Source organism: Larus michahellis, chromosome 10 (genome assembly GCF_964199755.1).
Source record: "Larus michahellis chromosome 10, bLarMic1.1, whole genome shotgun sequence".
Taxonomy (NCBI): Eukaryota; Metazoa; Chordata; class Aves; order Charadriiformes; family Laridae; genus Larus; species Larus michahellis.
In genome coordinates, this window is record NC_133905.1 from 19,283,550 (window position 1) to 19,308,410 (window position 24,861).

At 37.5% G+C, this 24,861-nt stretch overlaps 1 protein-coding gene across 23 annotated transcripts in view; it reads left to right on the forward strand.

The window, feature by feature from the left end:
- The window catches only part of DOCK3 (dedicator of cytokinesis 3), a 220,321-nt gene that overhangs the window by 17,078 nt on the left and 178,382 nt on the right, over positions 1-24,861 (forward strand). For 22 of the 23 annotated variants that reach the window (XM_074603250.1, XM_074603258.1, XM_074603251.1 and 19 more), the window contains exons 2-5: positions 3,837-3,920; positions 14,560-14,600; positions 16,449-16,504; positions 19,831-19,927. In XM_074603250.1, the coding sequence (XP_074459351.1) occupies positions 3,837-3,920; positions 14,560-14,600; positions 16,449-16,504; positions 19,831-19,927 (278 nt within the window). Of the gene's footprint in view, positions 1-3,836; positions 3,921-14,559; positions 14,601-16,448; positions 16,505-19,830; positions 19,928-24,861 lie in introns of those variants that run through there. The other variant, XM_074603273.1, reaches the window with a different exon arrangement.

The following is a 24,861-nucleotide window of genomic DNA, read 5'->3' on the forward strand; positions in this document are numbered from 1 at the left end:
GCTTTAGAGTAACTGCTTATGTGAACCAGTTTGTGCCTTTCTCATTAATAAATTGCAGAGGTGCAGAAGGAAGGGTTTGTTTTGCTGTGGCCCGCTTTCATAGACAGGAAGGAACCTCTGACTTGGAGATAATTCATGAAAGTGGCACGTGGTACTTTTTCAAAGCATTCCTCTTTGGCAGAATGTGTTACTTCTGTATTCTGGTGACCAAGGGGATGACACTTGTAAGAAGTGATGGAGATTTGTTGACTGATAGACAGTTTGTAGATGTTCATATGCTATGAAGAATTTCTCTGTGGGAAGGACAGAAGTCACTTATTGGAGTCCTCTCTGTAAGTTATTTTCCCCAGAATGGTTAAATTATTCCATATACATTTGTGTTCATATTTTTCAAATAATACTGTTAAGAAGAATTGTGTACCTAAAAGTGGCTTCCTGAATAAAATTGTGTTGCATTTTTAGCTTAGCAAAAACATCAATAACTTTGGCAGTAACCTTTGGAATCATGTACCAGACTACAAAATAACCTCAAATTTCTGGGATTCTGTCATAATCAGTAGCTATTTTTACAATTCTTTTTTTATATCAGAGATGTTAAATTGTGTTCTTGTTACATAGTTTTAACAAGATACGGTTTGGTGTATTTGGTCAGTTTATTTGGGTTCTTTAATTTTTCCCAACTTTCATTTAGTTTAGTGTGGCTACAAAGTCAGCTACTCTTGAGATTTGCCTTCTGTTATTTTGAAAATATCCATGTTGCTATTCACGTACCCTATTGATTATGAAAATTGTCAAACAGAAGAGACATGCAATTTATTGATGACTACAAATTTATCAATGAAGGTATTAGATTTCATACTGCTGTATTAAGAATGAGGAACACAAGGTGGATGTTATTTTTGTATGAGAACTTGTTTTCTAATTGAGAATGATCATCCAGACTGTATCTATAGCTGATGCGATCAGTTCATTTCTGTTCTGTGATTCTTGTTTGTTTATTCTTTTTTGACTGAAGTAGACCTAAGAAAAGAGCTTTGGCTATCTTATTAATGAGTACTCTTACATATTGATACAGTACAGTCCTTATAGCAGGTTTGCTTTGTGTGGCCTGTTATAAGTGGACAGTTTGCGTCTATAAACTAATGTATCTATTAGAATTATTTCTTGTAAGCCTAAATATATTAAAGTCATTATTCTTGGTCATATTTTTAAAATTTATTGTATCGGCAGTTGAAAAAAACAGTACTGTGTTTTCCTGCTACCTTTTCTTTAGCTTTCATTCTAAGCTCAATTTTAGTGTTACATCACAGGCAAGTATTTGATGAGCAAAGAACTAGTAGTTGCATCAAATCCAGTTTCTTTCTTGTTTTCATCCTTTATTCAGTAGTTTTCATACAGTAAATAATTTTCATAGGAAGCTAGCTGTTGTTTGCTAATTCAAAACTTCTAATGCAGTGTTAACATGCAATAATGTTTTTCAGACTAACTATTACTTGTTGGACTTAGCTAAGTAAGACTGGTCAGTCATTAATCTCTCTAGATTTCAAACTCTTCTTTTGTATAAAACCATCAATGCTTACGTGTCTCAGTGTCATGATAATCTTGGCATGTTCAGAGAAGTTAAAAATGGCCTGGAAATTGGATTTAATATTATCATGTATATATAGATTTTTTAAATGATTGTTTATCTAGAATTATTCCCATAAATTAATATAACTTGTTACTGTATTAACATTTCTCCATTTTTCTGGTGTTTTCATTAGTAGCTTTTCACCCAGGATTTCTAAAATCCTGTACTTTTAAGACCTGCTTGAATTTTTTTAGTATTTTTGTTGGTTTGAACGGAAGAGTCACGTTATTTTAATATAGGACTGTATTTTGCAAAACAACTTAGAAATAAAATATTTTTCTACCTTCTTGTTTTGGTAAAATTACCTATTAGAAAAAAAAAAACAACCCCAAAACAACCCCCCCCATATTCTGTATTTAAAGGATTCTGCTATCTAAAATACTGGAGGGGCCATTATAGATTTGATTGTGGCCTGCCGGTAAAGTGTTTGGCAACTATCAGTGTTCCTGTACTTTGGGACAAGCATTAAGTAGTTTTTCTTTAGTTGAAATCCATATTTATGATTTCTTCACGGGTGAAGAATGAATCCAGAATGCTGACAAGCTTAGTATTTTTCTTAGATTATGTTGTCTGCATTACTCCCGTCTGGAGCCAGTTGTTATGTTTCTCCTGTCTCTGATGTAAACAAGAATTTAAAACCTCATTTAACCAGCGGTGACTTGTCCTGGGCTGTACACGCTGAGAGAACAGTTTAGGTTTGGTCATGGAATCCCTAGTTTTTTCCTCTTTAATTAAACACTGCATTGAGTCTCAATGTGGAAGAGAAAACAGTTGATGCTGTTTGGTTCTCTTCAGATTTTGATTCAAATTCTTTCTCATATTACGTTCATCTGTGTGGGTGTTTACCTGGTGTAAGTAGTTTGTTCTTTCTTGGCCTTTAACTTCTTGAAATCTCTGTATACAGTTGAAACTGTGTTTTATTTTGATGGAAGTTTTTTCTGTGCTTTTCTCATTATTTCTTGAAATTCAAGGTTCAAGAAACAAACCTTGTGGTAGATGGTGCAGATGATAGTCTTAGTTTCCAAGGTGTTCTTCCTCTGGACTTCAGACTTTCTGGTTAACTGCTTTCAGTTCTGCACAGAGAGGCTTTAGTCATAAGGGATTCAGTGGCCTTGACACAAAAAGATCTTCATGAAATGCAGCTCCATGATGTGGGAACACCTCCTCCATAGCTTGTGTCTGCATGTAAAGGGGAATGATCTCTTAAATTGGCAAAAAGGACGATGCCCACTGGAGGTCACTGTTTCAACTCATGGAATTTCCCTTGTGCTTCGGTGTGTGTGTAGGTGACGTATAGGGTATACTCTGTCTGAGCATGTATTTATTTAGAACAAGGTACTTGCGTGATTGAATTAAATCTGTGAGTTTTTAAATGCCGGTGAACAGGCATTACGGGACTGAGAGGGGGCCGACCTCATTTGCAATTCATCATTTCGTTTGACATGTCATATTTTGGGAAACTACCCATGTCCATGTCCTTATTGTATTTTGATAAATATGGTTAAAGACTATATCATTATACACTGTGATAATTTTTTAAAGTTTATTTTTAAACTTGAGGTTCATTTGGTAATTTTTGATTGTATTCCTATTTTCTGAAACATTAAGATGGGTTCTTACTTTGTCTGGTTAATGAAGACTAAAGATACCTAGAAAAATATTTAAGATATATGCCATGTTAGTGCTTGTCAAAAGTACAGATTCTTATGTATTCTTCTATATATCTACTTAAATATAATAATGTATGGTAATATAGGATTTTTGCAGTGTATTAGCTGCACAGATGGTACTTGAAATAATTTCAACTTGGAGGAAAGTAATCCTTGCAGTTGACTTCCTATTATAGTCCTTGCAATTAGGACTGCCTGTTCCATTGATGAATTGTGTAGCAGAGTAAGAACTGTGAGACAAGGAAATCTTTGTATGCAGTATGAATCAGGGCTTGGTGATTTAAGTGATTACAAGCCTTGCTTAATTAAAAAATCTTTTAAAAAGCACAGCTTTTATGTTGCTGCTGAGCTTAATTTCTGATAAGGGCTGAAATAAAGTTATCCGATGAGGAAACGTTGGCTGACAGGTTTTCTGGGCAGCTGTGTAATAGCTATTTTTATGTAAGGAGTGAGCTAAAGTGCTATGCTTAGAAGAAAAATTCATGCAAAGATTCAAGCCTCATATGTGTCTCTCTCTCTTTTTCCCCACCCTCTAGTGATATGCAGCTTCCGAGGAACTGTACCGCAAGGCTTGGTCCTGGAACTAGGTGAAACTGTCCAGATCCTAGAAAAATGTGAAGGTAAGTGTGATGTCCAAGAGGGAATCCCATTTTCTATGTAAGAATATACAAATATCTTAATCTAGCAGATTTTAATAAGTTGTTGGGAAATCGTGATGCATCAAATGAAAGCACTTGAATAAAACCTCTTCTGACCCACTTTCTGTAGGAAAGGCTGAGTGCTGTTGGCACTAATCCAGTCTGATAGGGGGTCAGTGTGTTTTAAGTTAACCATCTGTCCAGAAAATCTTGAACCCTGACCTGATTGTTGTATTGTAATTGGGTCTTACAGTGAATTTTCATCATGTGAAGTATATAATCAGTATCTTTTTGTACCATATTTTCTCAGTTTTACTGTTATGCATTTCAATTAAGTATGTGTTTGTTATTTAGAAACATCAGAACACATGGAAAATATTAGTTATGAAATAGATCAGCAAAGCATTTGGGAGCAATACTGTAAAAAATGTAGAGAATATGGGTTATGGGGGGATCGCTTTGCATTTTTCTTCATGTGTTTTTTTTGTACTTAAAGGGAAATGCCATTGTAAATGTTATAACTATAGTTCTTTCTTATGTGGTTGGAAATGTCTGTGTATGAATAAATAGAATGTCCTAATCCTCTGCTTTATTCACATGAATAGTATGATTGAAGTTGTTGTATCTAAAAGGAGAATGATTTTTATCCTAATGTTCAGAGTGAGCAAGTGGCGTAAAACATGTCTATTGAGAAGGAGGTGGACAAGATACAGTATGAGAACATGTTTCACTGTAGTCTGAGATGGAATAATGTAACCTTAATGCTGAAGTGTTAAAAAAAAATCAAAACCCAGATCCATAAAAATCTGTAGGTTTGGTTTTGTGTTTCTTCAGTTTACAGTCGTTTTTCATCTCTAGTGTTAGTGTCGCTACCCAGACCTTCTGCATGCTGGTCAGAAGACCAGCTTTTCTCTCATGCCTAGAACTGTCTTTTGCTCTTGCAGCTTTTTCTTGTACACAGGTGTTATGTTTGTTTACCTGCTGACTTAATGCTTTATGAAAAAGTGACCTCATACATGCTGTTTTTCTAGGAAAGCAGTAGCTTCTTCACTGACACTTGTAAAAAATTTTCTGTTGAGAGTTTTGCAGTGTAGTGGTGATGTTTAATCCATGAAGAAGCATGCTGTAAACAATACATGTAGTATTATAGCTGCAAATGATACTGTTTTTTTTTTTTAAAATCACATGTGGTGTAATGGGCTAATCTTTACTCAAGCACTGAGTGTTAATTGCAGTCATTCTACCAGCTCTTGTGAATTAGTACATGGTGCAAGCTTGGGAAAAATTTATTACTTTGTATAGGATAGTATAACTCTTAAGGGGAAACGGTGTATATTGCTGAAAGCAGTCATGATAGTTTCAAACCATTTCTGATAATCAAGGAAACTTTCAAAGCTCTGGGAAATGAAGGCACAATCTCAAAGGAGCAGGTTGCTTACAGAAAAGCAGAAGGATAATCCAAGGTCTCTTTACAGTGTTACAATAATTCAGCTCCGTATATTTCCTTTGCCAGTAGTTTTGAGGATGATTCCTCAAAGGCAATTCATGCCAGTCTTCAAATTGCTCAGAAAAGAGGCCCTCAGACAAAGCATTTTCCTGGGTGGAAGGAGGAGTTTGTACAGAGTTTTTTTGGTTTTGTTTTTTAAGCCCTTTGCCCTGTCATTTTGATTTAGGTGCCTTTACCATGGACTTTACATATATAAAAAGATAGATTAGCTTTGATAATAATGTCTGGAACTCCACAATATGAAATTTGTCTAAATATTCAGATGGTCTGTGCTGCAGCTCTTGCATGTGTGAATTATGCAAAAAAACACACTAAACGAGCAGAGTAGGTTCTTTTTTTAAAAAAAAAAAAAAAAAAAGTTGTTTAAGCATTCTTGCCTAAGTGGTTGTTTAACTAGGTCCTTGGTCTGCCTTGCAAATTTAGAATGAAACATACCTCATCTTCTACTTCTGCATTATTTGCTGGGGATTCTTTTGTCCAGACAAACTGGATAAATTAATGTTAAGCCATGCAAATAAGGGACTGTGGGAGTCATCAGAAGATCCATTGCTGTTTCAGCTTCGCTTGTTAGAATAGTTTGTGCATAATTCTCTACAGTAGGTACTTTGCTGTCTGGGTTAAAAGGATTCACATACGTGCATATCTTCTAGTGACGTGAAGAATGATTTCGGAGTCTCACTGAAGAATTCAAGGCTGACAAAGATTCAAATACTAGTTATACATCTGAATGTGCTTATTTTTAATCATAATGACTTATTGAGTAACTATTATTATTATAGAAGAGCAAGGGCTCTTTTGTGGTGACTGACATAAAAAGCAGTCGCTGCGTTTAGAGCGATTGAGTGTAAGAGTAGGGAATCTTCTATATCAAGTTCTTGGGTACCTCTGCAGCTAAGTTTTAGATTATTTGCAGAGTAAAGGGAAGTATGCGCGCGCACGCACACACACATATATATGCACCTATTTGTCTATTTAAGACTAATAAATATGAATACCAATTGATAACATACTTTAAAAAAATCTTTTTTATTGTGATTGTCTATGCATATTTAAATAAAATGCAATGAAATACAGTTGTGATTGTTACTATGAATCTTGTTCATGTGCTTGAAACTGGAACCTCTGAATTTCATTCAACTTGTGTGCCTACCACGCTGTGTGCTTTCATACCAGACCACAGACATCTAAATCCCTGTTTTCTAACCATGTCTAAATCTGACAAATGCCTCCCACCGCCTCCCTGACCCACTACCCCCAATAGTTCAATATGACAGGGTTCAAACCCGTGGACTTGGTGTCTGCCTTTCCTCAGAAGCTACCAACAGCTCCAGCCATGTTTTCACCAAACATTGTGCTATTTCTAAAGCATGTGACATTATTAGGGTGGTTTTATAGTTACTGTTCCCCTCTCTGAGTCCTTCCACTTATGATCTTGCCACTGAGAGAGAACTGAAACAGTAAGCGGTGTTCTCTGCTGTACATGCCACACGTTGAGGAGGTGAAAGGGTACGGGGGTAGTATGCCATGTAAAAATGCTGAAAGACACAGTTGTCTTCTGTCAACTGACAAAGCATGAGCATATGCATTGTTTGAAATACACGTGTGGACTGCACTTTTCTCAAGTCATACGGCTCCCTGCCACTGGCATTCAGGGTAAATTTAAAACGACTGTTTTGTCCATTTATTTTTATTGCTAGGGAGCAGTTTTCTTTAGATTAAAATACTACAACTTCAGTTACTTTAATTATTACCTTGAGACTCTTACATATCCACTGAAGAAGAGAAACACTAGCTGATGCCTGAAGCACCAGTTAATATAATATTATCTTACCCATGCAAATTCTGGTATCCACACAAGTATTTACATGATTTTGATTTGTGTATATGTTAATAATAGTATTCTTAAGCCATGCATGTAATATATTTAAAGTTTCTCTCTGTTATTCCAGCAGTGACAGCACGGTTAAATGAAGACTTCCCAGTGTCTGGGACACTTAAATAGGGATTAGGGTTTTTTCTTAAATTCTTGAAAAATTCAGTGTGCTTGAGAAAGCGATGTCTTTGCCCTGCTTCCAAGTTGTACCATGCAGATGAGTGAGGAATCACACTTCAGATTGTCATTGCTGTGGGAGCAATGTGGGTTTCCTTCCACCTGGAGTCAGGATCTGTCCTGTGGCTGGCTGGGCCAAACCGACTCACTCCCAGTAATTTGCATTTCCCCTGAGAAAGATGTCTCCAGTGAGATATCCCTTTTCCTCTTCGCCTTTTTTCCCTTTTCATCCCTTTTCCTCTTTGCCTTTTGTGGAGTGTGCCAGCGGAACTGGAGTCTCTTAGACCCACACAGCTGCTGTGGCAGATCTTGCCTGGCTATTCAAACTAGTCTTTTGGAGCACGGGAATGGCTTCTTGATGGCCCTTCACTTGGCTAACACCACGATGAAGCACATTCTATCTCTTCTGCTTTTGTTGTGGCATCTCTGACTGCATTGTTAGTGTATACCTGTGGTTCTGCTGGTGTGAGGCTGCTCCCTGACGCGGTGTTGGCAGGCTGGGTAGGGTATTCATCTGTTCCTCGTCCTGTCCTGGCACTGCTCAGAGCATCCAGCTCAGAACAGAGTGATCTTGGCATTGAGTGGTTTCAGCATCAGGAAGCTTTTGCTAAGCACTGTTACTGTCCCTCTTCTGGGTCGCTTTGAGTACCTTTAGTTCTGCACAGCAGCTTGTATGCAGATTAAAAGGTAAAAGCAATTGATTATTGGCTAGTGTATGCAAAAGATAGCTTTTCCTCCAGATTTGAGAGTTACTCACAATACTGCAAACTGTACTTATTTTTGTAGGACAAAAGGTTCGAATTCTTGTAGCAGATTCTACTTGCAGTGCTTTCTTTAAGAACCACGTTTAGCTTTAGGACTTACCATAAATCCTTATGTAATTTATTTTCAGAATTCTGTTTGTCGAGAAATTATATGTGGAATTTGGGGTTTTGAACTTTATTTTTCTGAAAAATAGATCAATACCTTTCAATTAGGACCCTTTTGTTTTTCTGCTAATGAGTGCTCAAAAGGGATGAGTTTTTTCCATGTGACAGACTTCTTGTTGACAAAGGGGAAATCTGAAAAGGGTTACAAGGTGGCTTATAGAAAGAATATCCTGTTTTGTTCAAGGCACTTTCAAGTAAAGATGAAGAAACATTGGTAGCTCTTTTAATCACTCAGATTAAGACTGAGATGTGCAGGCCTGCCGCAGAGCTCCTTTTGCAGTTTAACTGGGATTGCACTATTGCTGAGACTTCTGAGCGTGATACATCTTTGAAAAGACTGTTTTTCAGTCTTCATCGAAGAGTATGCAGGTTTCTGTGGTATGGCTTCAAGTTTCCCACGCCGTGAATTTCTATATATACAGGTAGTTGTGGGAGAATGATACGTTATGTACCTGAGCATTTTTTGGATATGTGATGTTGGTATATAGAATCATAGAATGGTTTGGGTTGGAAGGGACTTCAAAGATCATTTAGTTCTAACCCCCTGCCGTGAGCACGACACCTCCCACTAGACCAGGCTGCTCAAAGCCTCATCCAACCTGGCCGTGAACACCTCCAGGGATGGGGCAGCCACAGCTTCTCTGGGCAACCTGTTCCACCGCCTCACCACCCTCACAGGAGGGATTTTTTTTCCTAATATCTAATCTAAATCTCCCCTCTTTCAGTTTGAAACCCTTACCCCTCATCCTATCGCTCATCTCCCTGATCCAGAGTCCCTCCCCAGCTTTCCTGTAGGCCCCCTTCAGGTACTGGAAGGCTGCCATAAGGTCTCCCCCGAGCCTTCTCTTCTCCAGGCTGAACACCCCCAACTCTCTCAGTCTGTCCTCATAGCAGAGGTGCTCCAGCCCTCTCATCATCTTCATGGCCCTCCGCTGGACCCGTTCCAACAGGTCCATGTCCTTCTTGTGCTGAGGACTCCAGAGGGGCACGCAGTGCTCCAGGGGGGGTCTCACCAGAGCGGAGTAGAGGGGCTGCATCACCTCCCTCCACCTGCTGGCCACGCTGCTTTTCATGCAGCCCAGGATGCGGTTGGCTTTCTGAATATACATTCACAATCCATTTTTCTGTCCTGCCTCTTCAGAGGCCTTCTTGAACTCTATGTTCAGAGGAGCTAAGCAGGAAGACTAATGCTTCTTATAGCTGTAAAATGGACAGGGACACATTCTTGCATATACTGCTAAGTAATTTAGCTTTTGTTACTGGCCTGCAAGTAACCTACAGTGTGAATATATGTATAGGCAGCGCAGAGGGGAGAGCTGTAGATCAACCTGCTCTTAACTTTTCATAGCTTGTATCAATATCGTTAGATGCTATTGAAAAAAAGCAGCTTTAAAGGCTTGTGTTTTTTCCTGGATTTTATGTTTCACCTTAAAACCATAATGTTTAGACTCTATGGTAGGCCTAGCTGGCATGGAACACTGTGCAATGTGGCTGTGTTGCTTCAGGTAGTGTGCTTGGTTTATCTGCTGCACTGTGCAGTACAGTCCACGTAAAAGCAGAGTTGGAATAGGGCTTTAAGATACAGTGACTTGTCCAGATCACATTGGAATGGATATGATTCATTCAGTTTCCTTTACAGTACTTGGATTAAACCTTTGCCTGATGCATACTGAGCATGAGGTGTTCAAAATCAGTTAGATTAGAAAAGTGTATGTAATTCCTGCACTGTTTCTGTTTTACTGAGGCATTATGTCTATCTCACTATCAGGTTTTTTTTTAAAACAAACATAAAGCCTTGCACTTCCATTCATCAAAATTTAACATGTATGTGGTTTTGTCATGACACTTACCTAGAAATACATATCGACGCAACATTAAGATGCAATCTAAATGGCTGCATTCATCCTCAGCTTCTCACAAATGTTCAGACGTAACAGTGCTTATTCAGTTGGCCTTGTGCTATCGTGTAAGGAGTAGGCTCATCCTATGCCTATCTTCCTGTGTGATCAAAGGAAAAAAAGAAAAAAAAAAAAAAGCTTGCTTGTAGTGTCGTCTGTATCACTGAAGGTATTTTTGCCCCTTCTAGGATGTCTTTGTTGCTTTGTCTACTTTACTTTGACTATAATACTTGAAATTCATCAGACTTATTTGGGATATATTTAGTGTTTTCCTTTCTATCCTGAATAGGACGTTGCTTAAAATGGTGCTGCTAGTAGACTAATTTTTGGTTTTCTTATAGCAAATGATGTTATATGGTATGGAATATCTCTTTGACTGATTCAGGTCAGCTGCCCTAGCTATGTCCCCTCCCAGCTTCTTGCCTACCCCTAGCCTACTCACCGGGGGTGGCACATTGGGGAAAAAGATAATGTTGTACAAGCACTGTTCAGCAATAACCAAAATGTTGGTGTCTCATCAGCAGTGTTTTAGCCCCAGATCCAAAACACGGCACCAGACAGGCTGCTGTGGAGAAAGTTAACTCCATCCCAGCCAGACCCAGTATGGTGATTCATTTTTTGAAAAAATTAGTTAGAATTATCTGTCTCCCTTTCCCTAGCTCATCCAGCAGGGCAAGCAGTTTGAGAATATTCTTAGCAGTGAGAAGAGGAAATGAGGGGAGGCATTGTGTGCATGAAGCACAGTCTTTGTAAAATTTGTAGGCTTTCTACCTCTGGTCTTACGCCTTAACTTCACCCGTCCTCAGATTCTTATTAGTTACTTACAATTACTAGGCAGTTAATCTGTTCAATTTGTGGATACTCGCGATTGTTCTTTCACATCAACTTATTCACAAAATTCTTGTCACTTCATAGCCATGTTTTTCTGCTTCTTTATTTTAAATTCCATCTTTTTCACCATTTCCTTGAAGCCAGTACCCTTTAAAGGCCATATATCACTAGAAAATGAATGCCATAGTTCTAAAGTATTAAAAATTAATTTTTGTAGTACAGTAACATCTAAAAACACTAGTCGGTATTGAGGTCTAACCGTGTAGTCCATGTTGTGATCACAATTAGCTGAGGCATCTGTCTGGATTTGATGAGTATTGTGATTAAATCCTCAAGAATAAATGTTCTTTAAAATGGATTATTAGATCAATATTAATCTATTTAAGACTAATTCCAGAATAAAGGTTTAGTTTGTTTTAGTCAATAATGTAACCAAGATGCAATTTTCTAAATGTGTTTTTTAAAAAAAGCATTGTACCTTTTCTCGTAGCTTTTACTTTGAGATACAGAATGAGGTTTTGGTGGTGTTCATTGTAAGCAAATGTGGAATTACATTTTTCCATTTAGTGCTTTCAGGTTCTGGTGAGTTCTTCGTTCTCCTGTATCTTGCTTGCATGGAGTTGAAGGAAACTTAAAACAGAGAAAGATGATTCTAAAAATATTATACCACACAGAAAAAGAAAAGAGAAAAGAAAGGAAAGCTAAGATTTGGAGAACACAATGTACGAGATGAAGGGGAAATACACCACTTTTCAAATCTATAAAATTACCTACAAATGGGAAGTCAACAAACTGTTTTCCAAATTCTCCAAAAGAAAAAAACCCCAGATTCAAATAGCAGCAAGGAAAGTTCATGTTTTAAAGTGCATGTATGTTGTCTGAGCCACGGAAATAGGTTGTCCAGTGAGGATTTGCCATCTCCACTTGACATAAATATTCTAGGTTTTCAAGTACTATACTAAAATGTTACTGTTAAACGCAGTTTTCTTGGCCGAGTTGATCAGTGGAAGACATTTCTTCAAAAAGATGCCTGTGTAACACACCACTTTCAAACTGGTCTGTGTGGAGTAGCAGAAATTATACCCTGTTTCTTTGGAATACTGTGCAGAAATACCTTGGAATTCAGGTTTTGCGGAAGTCGTATGGATCACTTTCCCCAGGCAAGGAGTGCTGTGTTATTCAGTCCTGATGATAAATTATTGGACGCTGTTAAAAACAGGTTAAACAGCTGTGAGGAGTGGTTTAGAGACATCGCTTGGATAAGCCAGATGATTTCTCAAGGGTCCTTCCATTCCTGTTTTTTTACAAGTCTGTAAACACATACCTTTTAAACATTGAAGATTTGTTTTGGGATTAAGAATTTGAAACTCAGAAATAAGGTGGTTTTTTGGAAATGGGTTTCATTCCCTACTCTGCAGGTCTGAATCATTAATAGATGTCTGCTTTATCGGTTTGTGTTCTGAATTTTACAGCTCTGTTCGCAAAGTTAGATAAAACCACTTTTTTCCATGTTTAACAAGAAGTTTGCCATTTGGTTTGTCTTAAAGCTTAAAATGTATGTTTATTTCTAAGATACGGAGCCTATGAATATAAAAGTTAGCAGCATGCTTTATTTAATATTGGTAACAACGAATCACAGGATGAATGCGTTTGGTTTTTTTCATGACCTTAAAAATATGTAGCCTCATTTACTCAAAAGCAGGTGTTGTAGACACAGTTGCGTGGAGTTTCAGAAATTACTTATTTTAAGGATATGTATGTGTTGTCTGTGCATATATGTTTATATTGATATGCTTGCCATGAAGTTTGATCAACTAAGAAGTAAATTGAAAAAAATTTTTATTTTTTAATAGAAGTGATAATTTCACAGGAAAATAAATCTGGTGTTATGTCCTATCTTCATGACAAATTTATGTCATGAAGAAGATATGTTTTAATTTTTTCTGTACTAAGATTTGCAAATGTCTTAAATTCATCAGTTATTTTCTTTTATATTGACTTAGATTTCCCTAAAAAAAATAAATGAAGACTAGCAGGCTGTCTTTAAAACAAAGTCAAGGCCTTGTTCCCCACTTCTGAGCCTTTAAATGAGACTCATGTCATAATTCAGCCAAATATTACGTCCTTTTTCTGAGACACAAAATGCAGTTACTTTATTCTGTTCTTCTCTATTTTCCATAGCAAGTTACTGACAGGTTCTTGTAATGCTCTTTCAAATGCTGTGGATACTAAATTATATCTGCCTTCTGTAGGGAAAAAAAATAAATAAATAAATTAAAAGTAGGAAGTTGCTGGAAAAAAAGTAGCAGAATTTTTATGACAAGTGGATGTAGATTATATGCAGTTGTTGGGTTCTGGCAAGCTTGGGTTGTTGCCTGTCTGATTGCTGGGCTGTGGTAGATAGAAGAGTGATGCGCAGAGAGTTGAACTCGCAGTTTGTGGAGTTGCTGGGCCTGGCCAGCTCTGCCCACAAATTTCTGATGTCCAGGGGTGGCTAGGCCTCCTCCACAGAACTCCCAACCTGGCACTATTCATCGCCTGTGCTCCTGTGGGCTCTTCAGGGTTAGCTTTATGTTCTCTTAGACCCAGATATGAAGAAAACAGCATGTGTTTAACAAGAATTCAAGGTAGTTTTCTGTGTCTTATGGAGTGGAAGAGCAGCTCATCTACCATGACGACTGCAGCGTGCTAGTTTTCCATTGTTAACTGGGTGATGTTTTCCTGATGAATCTTTCATGGAATGACATTACTTTCACCTGTGTAAAATGGGAGTAACTGGGTTCTTCTGTTTAACTTCGAGCTTTTACAGCTTTGGTTTTTACTCCTGATTTATTGTCCTGTCTGGGGCTGTTATCTGATGGGGGATACAAGAATAATAATTGGGTTTGTGAAATTAGATCCTAAAGTCTGTTCTGTAGTCTCACAGACATACATAAAATCAGGCAAGTGCAAAAGATTTATATTTGTTTAAACAATATTAGATATGTATGATAATGGCTTTTCCTGTTTCTAAAAGGACAGATTTTTGAAGTCTGGAGATATGATTAAGATAAACACTATGAGGAGACTCGGGTACCAGCGTGTAAGAAAAGTGTTCAGTACAGATTTTTGCATGTGTCTTTGCAACAGTGGCTAATGATTGTGAATACAGTGGCTGAGTATACTAAGCTGCATTTGTTCTTGGTGGGAATAAACAGGAGTATTCCAGGTTCTTAATTGCTTGTCATCATTGTGGAGCAAAAGAAAAAAAAAAAAACACAAACAAAAAAAACGCCAAAACCAAACCCTTGTGAGGCACAGCTGATTTTTGAGATGATCTCAGTAACTGCATAATTTTCAGTCAGTTTGCTTCTGTGTAAAGTAAACAATACCACAAATTAATATAGTGTGTTTTATCTGATTTTAGGCTGGTACAGAGGTGTTTCCATTAAGAAGCCCAATGTAAAGGTAAGTGTGAATACATTTTTATTTTTTTTTTTTAATCTAGTGGGAGATTGTATCTATTTTGCTGTTGCAACTGTGTAAACTTTTCATTTTCCTTGCCCTTAGGATTTTACTTCTCTAACTTTTTTCCTGTGGGAGAACTAGATTGATTTTCTAAATTTAGAGAACAATACTTATTAGTCACCCAAAGGATCAGAAACCTTTCTCCCATCTAACTTGTAATCTCTCCAGTGGTTATAAATCTCATCCAAGATGTGTGTGTTTGTGTTGGTACATCTTCCGCTTGTGTATGTGTTCACTTTTGATCGGAGAGCCCTTCAAACCTTCCTTGGTTTCTTGGGTAACCAGCACAGAATCACAGAAATAAACAGCATTAATTGGAAGAGAATCAAACAAGAAACTGAAGTACCACTTCTTCCTTTTCCAGATTTTCATGTGGCTGAAATCATGCACGTTTACTTCCCCCCCCCCCCCCCCGCATTGAAGCAATACCCATTAGATTTATCTTTATTTTTTTCTGCAATTTCAGTCTTGCCTATGAAAAAGAAGGAATTTTTCTTAGCATTTTGAATCATCTTTACTTAATATTCCTTTCAACCCTGCCATGAAAATTGTTCTTCCTAAATTGTACTCTTTTAAAGGTCTAAAAATTTAAAGCTCACGCTTGATAACTGACATTTTTGTGAGAGGCTGTTGGCTGTTTTTTAACCTGGAGATTACCAATGCTGCTCCTGTATTCCCCGCCGAAGTGCCGGCTTACTGTTCCTGCTGACTGACCAAATTTGCTCTGAGGATTCAGGGCCACGTGCTTTAAAGAGAGAATGGAACGCTATGAAATTACCTCTTTTCCACATGTCTCATCACATGAGAACACAGTGGCACGCGCAAAGTTAGAATCCAACTGTCATGGGAACAGCAAAAGGCAAATAATGGGAGCTATCCCAGGCGGGTTTAAACAGCTTTTTGTTGGAAAGAGAGAGGAAAAAGGACAGCTCCAGGGTATGCAAGTAATAGAATACTTCTTTCCTTAGTGAAAGCCTGGTAATGGGTGCTAGACAGGAATTTGGTGGTGCGCTTTTTGCTTTGGTGTTTTTTAGACATGTGTCCTTGTGGTCTAACGTAGTGTAGCATAGTGATAGAGATGCCTGGTTTGGAAGCGTACTGATGCTATGCTGCAGACTGCTCGATAGCTGCTTTCCTGGCTGTCCCGGCTAGCTTACAGCTCTCCAGTAAATATTGCAGGTAGTTCCTTCTGTTACTCGTTCCTTTCTGCTAACTGCAAGCTGTTCTCTGAACCCTTCCTGCTTGTCGCACCTTTTTCCTGCTTGCTCATCACCTGTTAGTGGATTATTGCGCTCTTGCAGTCTTTGCAGTAGGAAGACAATTGGCTAAACTTAAATGTTTTCTTTTAAATCAGTCTCATCCCACCCCAGACAGCTGCACAGGATTAGAGTGACACTGTTTTGTTTGGTCCTAGTTGACTTACCCATGATTTTTATAGCATATTTCCCATACAGCAGTGTTTCTGAACACTTCATGAGCTTTTGGGGTTGAAAAGTACTCAGCTTGAATCTTTGTATGATATTTTCATTGAATAGACTTGCTAAACTTCCTTATTAAGAAAGTAATCTTTCCAGATGGAGGCGTGATTCGGCATGCTGTCCTGTTCTAAAATGGATTAAAATGATCAATTGTGACTAATTTGAATAATGACTTTTGACTGTGGTAGCTTCTTTGGTTAGGGGTGGTTTTTTTAAAAGGTATATTGGCAATTATTTGTTGTGGCTTACCATATAAATGGTAAAAACTGCAAATGTATTTTTCTAACTTACAGACTTTTTTCTCTTATAGGGGATTTTTCCTGCAAACTATATTCACTTGAAAAAGGCAATTGTCAGTAACAGAGGGTGAGTGTTTTTCCTTCTCTTTAAGAAGCTGCAGTGTTTCTCATCTAGAAGGGAAGCTAAGAAATAGTTATTAAAATTTATAGAGTGGTTTTAATTTGTTGTATCTTTTGGTGTGTATTGGGGTCTGAAAATTATATGTAATTCTGCAGAGCTTTCAATTTTTTTTGATTTTTTAATACAGCAAGAATCAATTCTGTTGGTTACACATGTTCACTTTTGCTCATAAAATTTTAACTTCAGAGGTATCATCTGAAACATATGCATTTTAAAGAACTCCTATTTATATTTTTCATTTCTGCTTGTTCTTCACTGGCAAAATTCTGTATGTTCCTGTTCGTTATGGAGGCACCAACATGTAGACAGCCCGTCTAGTTTATCAGCAGATTTTACCTTTGACATAGCTTACAATGTAGCTATGTTACTTTGAAATTTTTCAAAATAATCCAACCCTCCACACCTTAAGCCAAAGGAGGACTGAGGTACACTCTGCTGAAAAGATTTTACCTTCACTGTCTTTATATGTAGCTCATATATTGCTAGAGGTGTGTGTACTTTAGTTAATGTGAAGAGCAATACTGATGGCAACATAACGGCAGAGATTTTACTGTGTGTAGGCTCTGTAACCTGCAGTGTTTCCCCTGAGATTGACCGAGACTCCTGAAATCAGTATGCTGTGTCTTCACTGCTGCTCTTACCTGCATTTTTTAGATTAAGGTCACTGTGGGGAGATTTATAAGTGCAGTGTTTCAGACAGTGACCCAAGGTAGCAAATTAAATGTGGAAGATAAAACATACTAAATGGCATTCAGTGAAGTACCTGTAGAAAAATGTGAGTTCTGATAGCCTTAATTGTATGTTTATCCCCAAAGGGACTGCGTAAAGATTGTAAGGGCAACTGTAATACTGATGCTTCATAACTTTTGGGTGTATATAAAATGATGTATATTGCATAGAATGACTACTTCTAATGTCTACTGTCCTTAGGGGGAAGACCAGTTTCCTGTAATCTGTAGTTAATTAGTACTTGATGTTATTTCAAAATTTGTAAAGGGCAACCAGTTCAGGATATTTAGATACTTATTAGGAAAGGTGATATATTTTTTTAGAATAAGTATCAGAGACTGGTATACCGACAGATAGAACAGAACGTAATACAATTCTGAAGCAGAGATCGTGGTTATTTAATGTTATGGCAACAGAAATTGTGCCTCTGTATTATATATCATATGTATTCAAAGTGCCAGTAACACTTGTGAAATAATAGAGCATGGTTTATAATGTTCTTATATTTGAGTCATAGACCCAATGTAATGTCATTAGTATGTGGGTATAATGGAGGAAGTGCAGGAGTGCAAAGCATTATATTTACATGGTTAAACATGTTCCTGATGTGCATTCTCATTAAATCCCCCCATACTGTTGAAGGCTGATCTTCCAAAATGTCTTATTTTGTTTAACCATTGAAATGATCTTTGAATATGAGCTGAAGAATAGGTTGTTGGAATTTTTGTCATGTTCTTAGTGTCACACTTCAGATCACAAGTATACTCTGTGGTGATTTGTTAAAGCATAAATTGAAATTTACTGTGGCCAAAATTGAAAAAAAAAAAAAACAACCAAACAACCCACAAAAAAATAACCAAACCAAAACCAAACAAAAACATTGCAGGAGTAGAGTAGAGCACAATCTCAGATGCCAGGTATCTGTCAGTGTTTGTTTCTCACAACAAAATGTGGTAATGATGAGGTCATTGGCATAATAATAGAAAAAAATCATGGCCTGGTTTAGTCTCCTGGTATGTGAATCGGAGCTTTCCCAGTCGCAGCTTTAGTGGGTTGAATACATGCCTAACGTGACTATGCCAGGTTTTTAAGATAGTGATGTTTCTAATATATGTATGTTTTCGTATCTCAAGATAAGATTTACTTACGTTATTGATGTGAATATGAGTTTTTGGTAGCTTGGAAATAAGGAGTTGAAGCTTTTGTTTGATAAGTTTTCTGCTCCAGGAAAACAGAGAGACATACAGTGGTGTAACTTCGTCATCCTCTCCCCCATTGCTTATTACTTTTGGCTTCAGCTAATTTGGCACAATTATTTCTAGTAGGAATTTTCAAAAGGGAAATATTGCTGTGGAAGTCTGTGGCTTTTTTAACGATAAACTTCTTAAAACAAACAAAACAAAACTTTTCAGAATTAATTACATCTCATTGTTCACATATTTACTTGTTAGCACTCATTTGACTCTGCAGAAAAGACAGAAGAAATACCCTCAACTGGTTATGGAATGGGGAGTTTGTAGCTTCCCCGCAGGAGAGTTTGAAAGTAGCTGTACGCACAGCTGTACTGCTGAAGGGGAAGGGGCTGGTGTCCCTCAGGGCTGTTGGGCTGTCTCTCACTTGACACCACTTGTCCCAAACCACCTCTTGAGCCATTTTTTTTTTTTTTTTAAGTACTACTACTTTAGGATCTATGGAAAATTGTGCCAACAGGGTGTGTTTCAGAAATGGGGTGTTTTGATGTTGATTTTTTTCCTTTTTTTGATTCTCTCTCTCTTTGAAAAAAAATCCTGAAAGAGCAGAAGCTTGAAATAGATCTTATTTTTACAATGCCTGACATTTTTTTCAGTACTAGCATTCAATGTAAAGGGCAAGTCAAGGCTCTAATGGCTCAGTAAATATAATGCTATTACAATACATATGTTAGTTACCACATTCTTGCATTTCAGTGTGATAAAAGAAGAGCGCGCTATGCTTCCCCTCTGATGGGTATGGAGGATCTTGACCACAAAGGGGCAGGTCCTATTCTTTTGATTAGAGGATAGCTCACTTGAGTTTCATATCCAATATTGAAAAAAGTCTTCTGGGTGGGAGAGGTTACTAGATGGTAGATATTTCAGGTACTTAATTATATTGGCTAACATGTTAATTGGAGGGGAAAGAGGGTTGGACTAGCTTAGAGAGAAGAGACGCAAACTGTAAAGGACTCTTCTTTGCATGCAAGTTAATTTAGCATGCTATAATCATGAAAAGTGCTTTCATTGGCCTTGATTAGAATGAAATTATATATTTTTAACAGGTAACTAGAAAATGTTTCACATAAGCTGATTCTTGTAATGTAATGGAGGAACAGTTGGTATGACTCTGGAGTTGCTTCAGTGTTACAATGGTTGAAATGTTGCTCTTAAGATATTTTTGCTTATGTTCAACAAATTAAAAAAAATTCAAGTTCTAGCACTGTACAAATTACTATGTTGACATTTATTTCTTTTTCTACATTTTCCAGGGTACCTTTCCTAATTTTTTTTTCCCCTCTTCTTGTATAGGCAATATGAAACAGTTGTTCCCCTTGAAGATTCTGTTGTGACCGAAGTCACAGCAACACTGCAGGAATGGGCTGTACTCTGGAAACAGCTGTATGTGGTAAGAACAGAACTCTTCTCATTGTACTTTATTTCCCAAATATCTTGGGAGATAATGCTGCCTGCATTTCAGTCCATTAGGAAAAAAATCATAATGAGTATAAGAATTGATAGATTAATTTGATCGGGGGGGGGGGGGGGGGGGGGGGGGGGGGGTTGAGAACAGCCGAATTGCTGATCATGTGAGGTTCACATGGGCTGTATTAAAAATTTCAGCAGTTTTGCAATGCTGCCTTCAGGTCTGAAAGTTCATTGTTTAAAAACCCCCAATTTTAAAGTGTTCTTAAATATGTAAGACATAGTATACGTGCTTAGTAACATAAAATGGAAGATTTCTGTAAGTCTCATAAAGACTTCAAAGAATTATTCAACACAGTCTTGAGTATTTGTTCTAGCATCTAGAGTTTGAAAGCCGAAGAACTCAAACAGAGGACCTTATACAATTGTTCCTTCATCTATTAAAAATAAAGACTCAAGATAAGTGTATTGAGTTTTATACTCATCTATTTTATATCATTTTCAGTTGCTGCCACATAATGTCACCTACCTCTGCTTTCATCTTTGTTCTTCTCTTATTCTTTAATGACCAAATCCCATGGAACAGCAAGTAAAAAAAACTTGCATGTTTGAAAGTATTTTTTCCTGGGTTGTTTTTTTTTTCTTTTTTCCCCCCTCCTTTTAGGTTTTTGGCTTAGTAATTACAAACCATAACTGTAGGATTAGGATCAAGAACTGTAGGTGGTACAAGCATGAATTTCCTTTATTTTCTTGCTTTAGAGAAATACCTCTACATAGAGCTGCAGCAGCTTTGTTTCCTTATTTAAACCTGATGTGACAGTAGTTCAATATTTAGCAAATAAAACCAGAAAATATACAATTAAATGTCTAGTGTATCTCTGTCATAAGCAGCCATGTTCCCTACTCCCTTCAAAAAGCAATTATGAAATTCATTTCACTTTTGTTGCTCCCACTTCTTCTATAGTGATCATATGCCTCTGAAGAAATATTCTTGGAAACTAGTATCGAGTCTAATTGGGGGTGGGAGGAAAGGGCATGGCACATGGTATATACACTTTTTTTTTTTTTTTTTTTTTAGACCACTCTTGCACCTCGTACTCCTTCTTTTTCCATTTCAAATACTTACCTCTGTGGTGTATGGGAATAAAGCAATCTTTGCTGTTTTCTTCCTGTAAGATTTTCTCTCTCCCCAGAGTCAGATGAAGAAAGCAACAGTATTACTGACAATGGTATTGAATTGGAGAAACGGGAATCATTTTACCTACAAATGAGTTACACTTCCTTTCTACTAATCTACTACTTTTTTATTGTTAAGACTAGTTCCTTGAGGGGGAGGGAGAGAGAAAGCTCTAGCTATAAACTTTCACATAGTGATGTTCTTTCTGGGACTGCTTTCTATTCTAGCTCATTATGCTTATTATAATGTTGCATGCAACATTATTGTATTCTTAAATAACAGAGGAAAGGATTTACTGTTTTCATAGAACTTTGGAAGGAGGCATCTGTTCCATGACAGGAAGAAATTGGCAGAGCTTCAGAGTAGAAAATAAATTGTTTTGTGGTGGGTTTCTCCAGAAATTATTAAAAACCACAAACAAAACATCAACAAGCCCCCCAAGCCTCCACCACAGAACAAAACAAAAGAACGCAAACCAAACCTTAATATTTTCTAATGTAGAAATAATTAGAGAATTGTTTAGGTTGGAAGGGACCTCTTGGGATCATCTGGTTCAACTGCCTTCTGAAGTAGGGTCAGCTAGAGTAAGTTGTCTAGCACTGCATCCAGTCAGGTTTTGAGTTTGTTGTGAATGGAGACTCCACAACTTCGCTGGACAAAGCTGTCGGTGTTTGACCACCTTCAGTGTTTCCCTATGCTCAAGACTACTGATAGAGTACCAGAGGTCTCCTGACATGGAAGAACAATCTACGACGTTTTTAGGCGGGTAACATAAATTTGTCCCATTTAGAAACTGTAAATCTGAAGCTTGAGAAAGTGTATAGAGGTGGCAGAGCTGGGATTAGGATTTTATAATTGGTATTGAGGCTGGAAGCTGTGCTGTAAGGTCATATCTTGAAGTATAGTAAGAGACTAAATGGAAATACTTGCTTCTTGTTGGATCAGCGCCATCAGAAATTTTTTATTATTCCCAAACTGTATATGAATCATCTAAGAAAGTTAATTAATGTTATTTATCATGCTACTGTGCCTAGTCAGCTGTGTAGAAGAGTTTCTTACTGTAGTGGAAGTTCAGATGCTAGTTGTTACCACGGATGTTTTCAGTAGTACCTATAAATGGTAACAGTAGGTACTTCATTATTTAGTAGTATTGCACTGTAAGACAAATGCTAAACAAAATCTACAGCCTCCCTTCGTATCTCTGAATAGGCTGAAATGTTCATCTCATGCTTTTTGGCAAACTTCCTACTTGGATTATGGCTTGAAAGGCCGAGTTTATTTCCATTAAAAGGTCCAAGAAGTTGCTGTAGTAATATTGTTGAGATACATTGTAAGGTTTCTACTTGCCTTTTGGTTAAACAGTAGGAACTGGGATTTAATACCCAGGAAGCCTGGAGCGATTAAAACACTGCCTGAAGAGGGATGCTATGTTGTTCCAAGATAAAATAGCTCAGATGAAGAAAAATCGTAGCGAGGAGAACAACAGTGCGAAGTGGAAGGGCAAAGTGAAGCACAGCTTTGAGAGAGACAGTTGTAGAAAACTAGTCTGCGTGAAATATTGGCGATCTTTCTTGGTTCTCTCTGACCATGGAGAGTCCATGCTATTACCAGGGAGAAACTGTGCGTGAGGAACCTTGAATAGGTTTGAGTTATAACAATTGTGCAGTAATTTTAATTTGTAGGTCTGTGAAATATGTATTGGAAAGGTTGGCCTGAGTTCACTATACTACACAGGGCTGTGATACTCTTGTAATTTTTGCTATCAAGGTGAAAGAAAAGTGATAGCCTTAGTAGAACTAGAAGCTGAGACTGTGGAGGAAAAGGCAGTTGTGTGCAATGAGCTCTTAAAGGAAGAGCTGTGCCTAAAATGAATTTGAAACAGAAAGATGTATGGTGTGTTCTCTGCTTTACTGTAGTATCATGTTATGCTCTGGGTAGTTGGATTCTGATATTATAATTTTAAATGCTAACAAAACAATAAGATTTTTTTTCAAAATGCAGAAGGTTTCTCTCAAATTGGAAAGGGAAATAAATAATACTGGTATGGAAGCTATCAGAATTTGTTATTTATGTTGTGTGGGTTTTGAAGCAGTAATGATAACCTAGTTAATTCTATGCCTATTTGAAAATCACCTTTTTTATTACTGAGTAATCATTAATAGGACTTAAATATTTAGTATTTTTAAAGGACTAAAGTTGACCTGACTTTTATGGTTCTGGGGACAGACTTTTTAGTAGGGCCTATTGCAATAGGACAAGGGATAATGGTTTTAAACTAAAAGAGGGAAGATTCAGACTAGATATAAGGAAAACACTTTGTCATGCTGAGGGTGGTGAGACTCTGGCCCAGGCTGCCCAGAGAGGTGGTTGATGCCCCATCCCTGGAGACATTCAAGGTCAGGCTGGATGGGGCTCTGAGCAACCTGATCTAGTTGAAGATGTCCCTGCTCATTGCAGGGGGGTTGGAGTAAATGGCCTTAAAGGTCCCTTCCAATGCAAACTATTCTACGAAAAGAGCACATTTTTTCCCCTATTTGAATATGTAGTGTGTGTGCAGATAGATACAGCATCATAACTCTGGAAAACAAAAAAGCATTTCTTTGCTTTCTGATCTGCCTGTATCCAGGCTTCTCAGATGAGCACAGAAACAGTAAGATTTAGTAACTACTTTCTGTCAAAAAAGGTCACCGTTCTATTTAACCTACTTGTTTTGGATTTTCCTACTTTCACTGCCATTGTACGAAATCCTTGGGAGAGAGTTCATAGGAAGTGTGTGTTTAAAATCTGTACTGTGTAAACACTGTATACTGAGCTGCTGGTAATGTGGGTGGATGTTCTGATAAGCACAGCTGTCCAGATGTGTATGTGCATATACCTGTATAATATAGTGCATATGCGTGAGTGTATGTAAACACATATACACACATGTACGTATATTGTCACTGTGCGTATGGACCCTCTATCTTGTGTTATGGCTCAAATACTCCGTATTGTTCTTTAGATAATTTGGACAAGATACCTATTTCGTTTTGTGGGAAGCCTAAGAAATTTAAAAGAATGTTTTACTTATCCTTTTATCAGTATTACAAAGGCTTGTAAACAAAAGATACCAGTGATTCCCTTCCCCAGTATTGTACTTAATATGGAGTGGAGAAATTAAAAAAAAATGGGAATCTGAATTTGTTCTTGTGCCTACTCCAAAGGGACAAAGAAGAGAGCAGAAAACCAAGAACAAACCTTGGGGAAAATTGTGTAGGCAAAGAGATGGATAAAGGTGCAAAATTGCATTTGTTATGTGAAACGTGCGTGTGGCTCTCATGTAGTTGCCCAGACCAGTGTATGACTTCCATTGAGACAGCAAAATAATACCAAGAAGGAAGATAACTTTCTTATCCTGTATGTGTTGATAAGATTTGTTATTTTTGTACTACTTCTAAATAAAGGATCTGCAAGTTCTCTGTGAGCTTTAGTTAATTAGGTCAAACAAGACTCCTGTGAGTTGTTAAGTCAGCTAAAGAGATCACTGAAACCTCACAGTTGGAGCATAGTAGCTATTTTAACAGTAAAAAAAATTCCTCAGAGTTTAAGATGTGATGTGAGGACTATTTCTGTTGAAATAGCAGATGACTGTAGAGAGACCAAACATAATTGCCCAATTTAGAATTTGGTCAGATCAATAAAGGTAATTTGCTACTTTTATGCAGAAGGAGAGCCGGGGGCGGGGGGGTGTGGAGTAACTT